The 10733-nt window shown below is 35.1% G+C and overlaps 1 protein-coding gene across 1 annotated transcript in view; it reads left to right on the forward strand.

The window, feature by feature from the left end:
• Window positions 1–9582, forward strand: part of LOC126188632 (dual specificity calcium/calmodulin-dependent 3',5'-cyclic nucleotide phosphodiesterase 1-like) — a 590211-nt gene extending 580629 nt beyond the window's left edge. Inside the window, exon 14 of the mRNA XM_049930233.1 lies at window positions 4687–9582. Within this exon, the coding sequence (XP_049786190.1) occupies window positions 4687–4751 (65 nt within the window). The 3' untranslated portion in view covers window positions 4752–9582. The remainder of the gene's footprint in view (window positions 1–4686) is intronic.
• Window positions 9583–10733: the final 1151 nt, after the last annotated feature.

Raw genomic sequence — 10733 nt, forward strand, 5'->3', positions numbered from 1 at the left:
AATTTACAATGTTTCACCAAGAACCCACCATTGATTCAATTAAAATATTTTACTTTGGTAGTGAATAATCTTTGTTGATCATATGTGACAAGCCAAAACTCTGTGTGACTTGAACTTCAGAAGACGCGGAGAGGAACTCCTCAGGGATGCAAGTTCCTAAGCACTGTGGGAGAGGCTTGATTGCATTTGGAAGGTATGAAGAGGGAAGAACAATAAGTTGAAGCTTCTCAGTTATTTGTGAGGGGAGCTCAGGTGGCTCAGTTGAAAAGCACTGTTGACAAATAACCATTGTTCTAGTACCATATCCTGTCATAAATGAGCAGTGAAACACTGTTTTTACAGTTACTTCATTGCTTGATTAATTTTATATTTACTGTTCATTTTGTACATGGCTGTTTCTTCAGTTTAACCCAAAAGAACATTTTAAAATATTAAATAGCTACATGTCAGAAGCTTTGCTCTCTCGGCTCACATTTGATTTAAATGCTTCATATTCATGGATCTTGCTGTTGGTGGGGAGGCTTGCGTGCCTCAGCGATACAGATGGCCGTACCATACGTGCAACCACAATGGATGGGTATCTGTTGAGAGGCCACACAAATGTGTGGTTCCTGAAGAGGGGCAGCAGCCTTTTCAATAGTTGCAGGGGCAACAGTCTGGATGATTGACTGATCTGGCCTTGTAACACTAACCAAAACGGCCTTGCTGTGCTGGTACTGCGAACGGCTGAAAGCAAGGGGAAACTACACCCGTAATTTTTCCCGAGGGCATGCAGCTTTATTATATGGTTAAATGATGATGGTGTCCTCTTGGGTAAAATATTCCGGAGGTAAAATAGTCCCCCATTCGGATCTCCGGGTGGGGACTACTCAGGAGGACGTCGTTATCAGGAGAAAGAAAACTGGCGTTCTACGGATCGGAGAGTGGAATGTCATTTCCCTTAATTGGGCAGGTAGGTTAGAAAATTTAAAAAGGTAAATGGATAGGTATGCATTAGGAGTGATTTAAAATGGAATGATCATATAATGTTGATCGTCGGTAAAGCAGATGCCAGACTGAGATTCATTGGAAGAATCCTAAGGAAATGCAATCCGAAAACAAAGGAAGTAGGGTACAGTACGCTTGTTCGCCCACTGCTTGAATACTGCTCAGCAGTGTGGGATCCGTACCAGATAGGGTTGATACAAGACATAGAGAAGATCCAACGGAGAGCAGCGCGCTTCGTTACAGGATCATTTAGTAATCGCGAAAGCGTTACGGAGATGATAGATAAACTCCAGTGGAAGACTCTGCAAGAGAGACGCTCAATAGCTCGGTACGGGCTTTTGTCAAAGTTTCGAGAACATACCTTCACCGAAGAGTCAAGCAGTATATTGCTCCCTCCTACGTATATCTCGCGAAGAGACCATGAGGATAAAATCAGAGAGATTAGACCCCACACAGAGGCATACCGACAATCCTTCTTTCCACAAACAATACGAGACTGGAATAGAAGGGAGAACCAATAGAGGTACTGAAGGTACCCTCCGCCACACACCGTCAGGTGGCTTGCGGAGTATGGATGTAGATGTAGATGTAGATATAGTGGGAATTAGTGAAGTTCGATGGCAGGGGGAACAAGACTTTTGGTCAGGTGAATACAGGGCTATAAATACAAAATCAAATAGGGGTAATGCAAGAGTAGGTTTAATAATAAATAAAAAAAATATGAGTGCGGGTAAGCTACTACAAACAGCATAGTGAACGCATTATTGTGACCAAGATAGACACGAAGCCCACGTCTACTACAGTAGTACAAGTTTATATGCCAACTAGCTCTGCAGATGATGAAGAAATTGATGAAATGTATGATGAGATAAAAGAAGTTATTCAGGTAGTAAAGGGAGACAAAAATTTAATAGTCATGGGTGACTGGAAATTGAGAGTAGGAAAAGGGAGAGAAGGAAACATAGTAGGTGAATATGGATTGGGGGTAAGAGATGAAAGAGGAAGCCGTCTGGTAGAATTTTGCACAGAGCATAAATTAATCATAGCTAACACTTTGTTCAAGAATCATGAAAGAAGGTTGTATACATGGAAGAACCCTGGAGATACTAAAAGGTATCAGATAGATAATATAATGGTAAGATAGAGATTTAGGAACCAGGTTTTAAATTGTAAGACATTTCCAGGGGCAAGTGTGGACTCTGATCACAATCTATTGGTTATGAGCTGTAGATTAAAACTGAAGAAACTGCAAAAAGGTGGGAATTTAAGGAGATGGGACCTTGATAAATTGACTAAACCAGAGGTTGTAGAGAGTTTGGGGAAGAGCATAAGGGAACAATTGACAGGAATGGGGGAAAGAAATACAGTAGAAGAAGAATTGGTAGCTCTGAGGGATGAAGTAGTGAAGGCAGCAGACGATCAAGTAGGTAGAAAGACGAGTTCTAGTAGAAATCCTTGGGTAACAGAAGAAATATTGAATTTAATTGATGAAAGGAGAAAATATAAAAATGCAGTAAGTGAAGCAGGCAAAAAGGAATACAAACGTCTCAAAAATGAGATCGACAAGAAGTGCAAAATGGCTAAGCAGCGATGGCTAGAGGACAAATGTAAGAATGTAGAGGCTTATCTCACTAGGGGTAAGATAGATACTGCCTACAGGAAAATTAAAGAGGCCTTTGGAGAAAAGAGAACCACTTGCATGAATATCAGATGTAAACCCAGTTCTAAGCAAAGAAGGGAAAGCAGAAAGGTGAAAGGAGTATATAGAGGGTCTATACAAAGGCGATGTACTTGAGGACAATATTATGGAAATGGAAGAGGATGTAGATGAAGATGAAATGATGAAACTCTTCACGATACTGCGTGAAGAGTTTGACAGAGCACTGAAAGACCTGAGTCGAAACAAGGCCCTGGGAGAAGACAAGATTCCATTAGGACTACTGACAGCCTTGGGAGAGCCAGTGATGACAAAACTCTACCATCTGGTGAGCAAGATGTATGAGACAGGCGAAATACCCTCAGACTTCAAGAAGAATACAATAATTACAATCCCAAAGAAAGCAGATGTTGACAGATGTGAAAATTACCGAACTTTCAGTTTAATAAGTCACAGCTGCGAAATACTTACGCGAATTCCTTACAGACGAATGGAAAAACTGGTAGAAGCTGATCTCGGCGAAGATCAGTTTGGATTCTGTAAAAATGTTGGAACACTTGAGGCTATACTGACGTTACGCCTTATCTTAGAAGAAAAATTAAGGAAAGGCAAACCTACATTTCTAGCATTTGTAGACTTAGAGAAAGCTTTTGACAATGTTGACTGGAATACCCTCTTTCAAATTCTAAAGGTGGCAGGGGTAAAATACAGGGAGCGAAAGGCTATTTACAATTTGTACAGAAACCAGATGGCAGTTATAAGAGTCGAGGGGCATGAAAGGGAAGCAGTGGTGGGGAAGGGAGTCAGACAGGGTTGTAGCCTTTCCCCGATGTTATTCAATCTGTATATTGAGCAAGCAGTAAAGGAAACAAAAGAAAAATTTGGAGTAGGTATTAAAATCCATGGAGAAGAAATAAAAACTTTGAGGTTCGCTGATGACATTGTACTGTGAGAGACAGCAAAGGACTTGGAAAGCAGTTGAATGGAATGGACAGTGTCTTGAAAGGAGGATTTAAGATGAACATCAACAAAAGCAAAACGAGGATAATGGAATGTAGTCAAATTAATTCAGGTGATGCCAAGGGAATTAGATTAGGAAATGAGACACTTAAAGTAGTAAAGGAGTTTTGCTATTTGGGGAGCAAAATAGCTGATGATGGTCAAAGTAGAGAGGATATAAAATGTAGACTGGCAATGGCAAGGAAAGCATTTCTGAATAAAAGGAATTTGTTAACATTGAGTATAGATATAAGTGTCAGGAAGTCGTTTCTGAAAGTATTTGTATGGAGTGTAGCCATGTATGGAAGTGAAACATGGACGATAAATAGTTTGGACAAGAAGAGAATAGAAGCTTTCGAAATGTGGTGCTAGAGAAGAATGCTGAAGATTAGATGGGTAGATCACGTAACTAATGAGGAAGTATTGAATAGAATAGGGGAGAAGAGGAGTTTGTGGCACAATTTGACAAGAAGAAGGGACCAGTTGGTAGGGCATGTTCTGAGGCATCAAGGGATCACAAATTTAGCATTGGAGGGCAGCATGGAGGGTAAAAATCATAGCGGGAGACCAAGAGATGAATACACTAAGCAGATTCAGAAGGATGTAGGTTGCAGTAAGTACTGGGAGATGAAGCTTGCACAGGATAGAGTAGCATGGAGAGCTGCATCAAACCAGTCTCAGGACTGAAGACCACATCAACAGACACTATACATATTCTAGTAATCAAAGGTACATAATTTTGTTCATGTAATACAAATAGGGCTTATCAGAATACTGGAAATGGAATTACATACTGAGGCACACACTTTCCACCTGAGGTTTGGATAACTATTTTTTCCTCCAGCTTTCACAACTCCCGTGTCCTGGTGGTACTAAAGTCAATTGCTTGAAATTTGTTATTTGGTTTGTTTTACTTGTACTGTCATATATAGTCAAACATTCCTCTGTTGAATCCTGTACATACACACTAAATATTTCCTATGTGTATTTCCCAGAAGCATAAAAGTCACAGCAGAAGTTAGAACTTTAAAATCATTTTCCAGATGCTGAAGCTCGTGCTCAACAACAACAAAATGCTGAGGAAAACAACTCTACAGATGCAAAATAAAGTCATTTCAGAACTTCAGCAAGATCACTGCACTTGACTGATGAAGCTAATGATATGTTTTAGCTCTAGGCAAGTTGAAGTTTGAACAAAATATTAAAGAGCTGGTGAACCTGTTTAGCAATCAGAAGTGTGTTCCTTACAGATATTCAAAATGTATGTACTGCATTCCAAAACCTCCATTATGCAGCACACTGAATCTGTTGTATCATAGCTGCAACTGATAAGCAACTGCAGAGAAAAGAGTGTAGGGTATCAGGAAGCTGATAACCATGGAGAGAAACAGAAAGGGGAGCATTAGTTTTGAAGTGATTTGATGTTGATTAAAGTTCATTTAAAATATGTCAGAAGATACCTGGAAAAAGCTATTGTATTATTCCATTAACTCCAAAACATACTTTTTTCATAAAATGACATTATAATGATAAAATTTTAAATATTTTTATTTATTTCATTTTGGTTTGAAAATAACAGATTAAATAATTAGATCACTTCTAACAGTGACTGGTGACTTCATAAAATCAGTATTCTCTCACACTGTTATATCTGTCTTATTTTAATTAATATTTGCATAAATATGTCAGTAATTACACATTCTTCTTTCAGTTTCTCAGATGCTAGAAATGTCTTTGTTATTATGTACATTTTAAATATTACTAATTCATTTTGTTACATTTTAAGTAACTCAAAGACTGATGTTATATTTCACTTATATTAAGTTCACTGTTACCACTCACAAGGTGCACTTCAATTGATTATTTGTTACAATCCTGACTAAAAGGAAAAGTGGTTATCCACAATTTGGGATATTTCTCTATCTGTTTCATAGACAGTAAATATGAGTCAGTTCCTACAGTTATTATTATAAATTATGTGACAGAGGATCAACCAGTGTAACTGAGTGCTCCTTGATGTACTATATTTCTACCTAAATTAAAATAATCTTGTGTTATTGTAAGACATTCAGGAAAGGTATGCTTAAAAATATTACTGAATCTGGAAATGGTTGTATCAGGTATCATTCCAAAAACATCATGGTAGCACTCTTTCTCAAGTTAATCTTTGTTGTAGGTGTAACAATGAGACATGAAACATTACAACTATGACAGAGTAAACATGCTTTTGTACTTTGGAAATTCTGTGAAAGTACAATGAGCATTCCTAAGAAAATTGAACTCTACTTACCTTGAATGTCAACACCAATTAATTTATATTTTATAAGGATTCACATTGATAAAATGTACTTCTGAATTTTATACATGCTTTTCCAAGCTATGAGTAACTTTAATTAGTAATTTCATTTCATAATAATTGTTGCTATTGAAAGAATGTGAGAGTCATGAGTTGAGCTTACCAACAGATTGCAAATAAGAAAGTGTAGATAATGAAATTCAGTAAAAACCACACGAGTCTAATGTGATGGGGCAGTTTTCATAGAAATTCAAAAAATTTTTAATAATCACTGTTACTTTACACAGCTCTATAATCAGTTAAAATATAAAATAAATACTGCATAATAATGTATAAGACAAGTAGCACAGAATATAAGGGTATTACTGAAGAGCAATATTTTGTATAAAACTGATACTCACAATATTAATAGCGAAATGAAATGTATTATCTTGTGATTTTTTGTAGGCTACAGAACACTTTGTGCATAGTGTGTCTCAGTATAAATACTTCACATGACATAGCATTTGCACTGGAATATTTATACTGTGAATTTCATATATTTTGCAAGTACAGAAATATTCTTGGAATTGATATATGTCACATGCAGTGCAAGATGTTTGAATTTCAGTTTTTAGTTTCTGTCTAAAATAAAATATTTTGAAATTGATGTGTGGATCACTGAAAAGCAGTAGTGTTTCGCATACAAAAATATGGTTTCATTTTACATTGATCACCCAAACTGAATTAATTCTTCATATGTGTTAGACATTTTTGTATGAGTTCCTCATTTAATTATTTTGGTTTCACTTTGTGGTATACCTGTATAATGTCACAGAGATAAATGGAATTCATGTATGAGTTTTGATACATCTCAACTGTTGTGATCTTTTTCTGCTCTTAATTATTTCACTCTTTGACAATATATATTTATAGTCATAAATGTAGGAATCAAGCATATGTATATCCTACTTTATTTTCCACATATCAGCTGGAATAGGTACAAAGATTATATGGACACACAAACTCAGCTCTCAGAGCTCTCAGATATGTAAGATCACAAATACCAGCCTCAGCTGATATTGTTCTGTGTGCTAGGTCTTCTGCACTTAGTGTAAACAGTGTTGAATTTTGCCAGACTAGGACATCATAACTTCATACTTTTAGAGTGCATTATAATTAGTTATTAATGTGAAACATGAGTCCTGGTGACATCATTTCATTTTACTTTGAAACTGTGCAACAATAGTTTATTATGCTATATGCATTTTGCCACTAATTTCTTAAATCTTAATTGTGAGCTCTTTGTTCTGTAATTGATAATATTGCAATCCCCTGTCCCATAACCCTTTAAACATGACATGATATGGTTGTATTATTATGCATATTTCTCATATTATATTATATGGTTAACAGTTCTGCTCTTACACTTTGATACTTAATTTCAGAAGCATCTTTTGAACAATGTGTGAGAGAAGGAGAAAGAAACAATGGAACACCAGTGTTTTACAACAATTAATTTTCAATAACAGCGATACATATTTGGTTCCATAGCAGCTGTCTACCCCTAAACATTAACTCAAAATCCACTTCAAGGAAAGAAATGTTCTCTAAACGCAAGAGCAAACTGCAGGCACAAGTGAAGTCTGTTAGTAGTTCGACCAGTTTGTCATAAAACAGCGAAACAGCTTAGGGATGTTTCTTGTTTCAGAGAGCAACAGGAAATCAACAGATATTTACAGACTCAACACTAAGAACTGCACATTTAAAAGATTGTTATTTAAGGTAATCTTTATATGTGCTTTAATTTACAATTGTTTGTGACTGTTGTTGTAACTGAAATTTTTTGAGAAACCTTTATAACAGCATGTTCATAGCAGTTGTAATGAACCTTTCTTTGACTATCAGTTTATTGGTAGACTTCATAGCCATGACTTATTTGAATAAAAGTTGGGATACCTTCATTACTTGAAGTACAACATCAAATGTTGAGTGATATACCATTTAAATTTGTAATGAAAATGTAAGCAGTTCAATTGATTTTCTAAGCAAAAATATGATTTTGAATTTTGTGTTTTTATAAAGGTGTAAACATATGTTCCTGGCCACAGAGACATGTATCTGGCTGCTAAGCAAAGCACATTCAGACTAAATCATAAATCTTATACCAAAGTATCACAAAGCTACACAATTAATCTTTCTACAAAATACTTATGTTTTCTGTTATCCAGTGTTATGATTCAAGTGTTTATGATTCAAGTTCATATTTGTTGACCCAAAAGGATAAATTTCTTTATGTTATCTACTACAAAATTGTAAACTTCCTGAGAAATTATTTCCACAAATCAGTAGCGTTGTCCTTCCATGAATTTAGTTTCCCTTGACATAATTCTTTTGATTTAGTTTGAAAGAAACTTCCCAGTTTTGTCTAAATTACAAAGTATTTTAGTTCCAGGACTCTCCATTATGTTAACTATATTCTGTGACAGTAGGTAAGGCTTCTAAATATAGAAATTTTAATGGTTAATTAAAACCTTTGTTGTATGATTGCTTAGTACATAATTAATAACCTGTACTGTAAAACAGAAGCAAATAGTTCATATGCTGTCTCAGATAGCACCTGTTAATGAAATGTCTGCCAGATGAGGTCAATGACAACAGCTGCTTTTGATTCAAAACTGATAACAGTTGTGATAACACAGAATTATTATTATTGATTACCATACCAAATATACTACAGTTCATTCATCCTCTGTTCTCCTCCTCTCTGCACGTAGACAAAATGAATCCTTATGATTTACTAACAAAATAGTTGTCATTGCTATTTTTGTTCACCATTTTAGAAGGACTGCACAATGCCTAAATTCATACTTTGCACAACATGAATATATTGCACTGCCACCCACATTTCCACATTCACATTTAGTCTGCTTCTATTGACAGTAGTTCATGTGGTCTAAAAGTGAATTTGGTTTCTCATTGACGTAATTCTTCATTTAATACTCCTTTTGTGTTAGTCTCAACATCTATATTTTAATGCACGCTATTTTTCTTAAAAAGGTATGCTCTGATACCTAGTAATTATCATTTATTGCCACCAACTACTTCAAATGGTCTATGCATTACCTAGATGAATATGAATCCTTTCCATCTTTTGCATATCATAACCCAGTCATTGACGCTACCTTGATGAGAAATAGTAAGCAATGGTACTTCAGTCTCTCTTTCTGCACATTGCTTCATTCTCATTCAAATATTTAGAGTGATTATTTCTTCTAAGGTCACTTACATTTCTTACTCTTTTCCATATTCTTATTCCAGATCTTTCTAATTCTTCTGATGCAGGAATTGCCTAAATGATCCAACATCTAGTTTTACATCTGTATGCCCAACACCCTTACTTTAATTTCTGTGTTAGCAATTCTTTCTCAGATTTTGCTGTGATTTCTCCATACATACGAGAAATAGTTTCTGAGGATCTTATATAAGAGCAGGATCTTTTTTGAACTGATATCTGAGTCTTGTCTGTCTAAAGTGACTTTTTGAGTTTATTTGATCATTTAGTATGTGCATATTATCTGTTTTTCCTATTGTCACAATAACAAAGAGAAGACAATTGGGTCTACATTAGTCATTGTATATGCGTAATTTTTTTTTTTAATTTTTTTATCTTTTTTTTAAAAATTTATTTTGCTGTCATGACGATATCTATTAGTGTGATCATATGCCTATTACATATGTTGCTAGCCTTTCTTTGCAGTAAAAATAAATTATATTGACAATAGGCTATGCTTCTCTGTAACACATCTATATTTGGCTTTACTTTCTCTTAAAGAAACATAAAGGAAAGAGAGAAATTCTTGCAACCATTTAACGCCTCGTTTTAATTAATTGCTTTAACGTTTCTTGTGGTGTATTTGCATTTTATTCATCAATTTCTAGTATCTGCAGTTCCCTTCTCTCCACTGATCATGAATAGTTCTTAACATAAATACGGTTCTCTTTCACTGAATTCAAATTACAATGTAGAAAGTCATAGTATTAACTCAGTACATTGACTGTACTTCTTGTAATTTACAGATATTTTAGTAAACCTTCATATTATTTAAAAAAGGTATTATGCTCTATATATATTCTACACTGGATGTAAAAATATTTCTTCTTGATTCTAAAAACAACTGGATGTAGGCCGTCAAGAGATATGTGGTATGTATCTCCTGGTGTTCTACTTTATTGTGATTACAGTCCATCAGCGTCATTGATCAATATGTCACTGAAAGTATTGACTCTTTCTACACAGTTTGAAATACTACTTCTTTAATTCAGTTGTTCAAATATAAAGACCCTATGGATCATCAATTCTTAGTGGCACTCAAATTGTCTTCAGTGACCCCATGACTGTCACAGAAGTGAGTATTCTAATGTCCCTAAAATGATTTATGAAGTTGAATAGTGTGTTCTCAGTGTTCATTTTGCTACAAATTCTTGCACTGGAACATTTTCTGCAGATACACATACATAACAAGCTTAATCTAACATTGAAAATAATATGCATTTTTGGTCATTGGAATGTACCATGCACAGAGTTGATTCTTCAGGTCTAAAGATACAGCATTCTAAACATAAAATGTGCCTTCCATGTTGTAAATAAATAATAATTGTAATAATGATTCTGTGAAACATGGCTTTTATCTTGAAATTGACTGGGTTATATATTTTGCAAAGTTACAGATGAGAAGGCATCTGTTTATGGTACAGGCACATTTTTGCATTCAGATTTAATTTTAAGGAAAACAGAGGTTCTTGAGGACATAT

Source organism: Schistocerca cancellata, chromosome 5, assembly GCF_023864275.1.
Source record: "Schistocerca cancellata isolate TAMUIC-IGC-003103 chromosome 5, iqSchCanc2.1, whole genome shotgun sequence".
Classification (NCBI taxonomy): domain Eukaryota; kingdom Metazoa; phylum Arthropoda; class Insecta; order Orthoptera; family Acrididae; genus Schistocerca; species Schistocerca cancellata.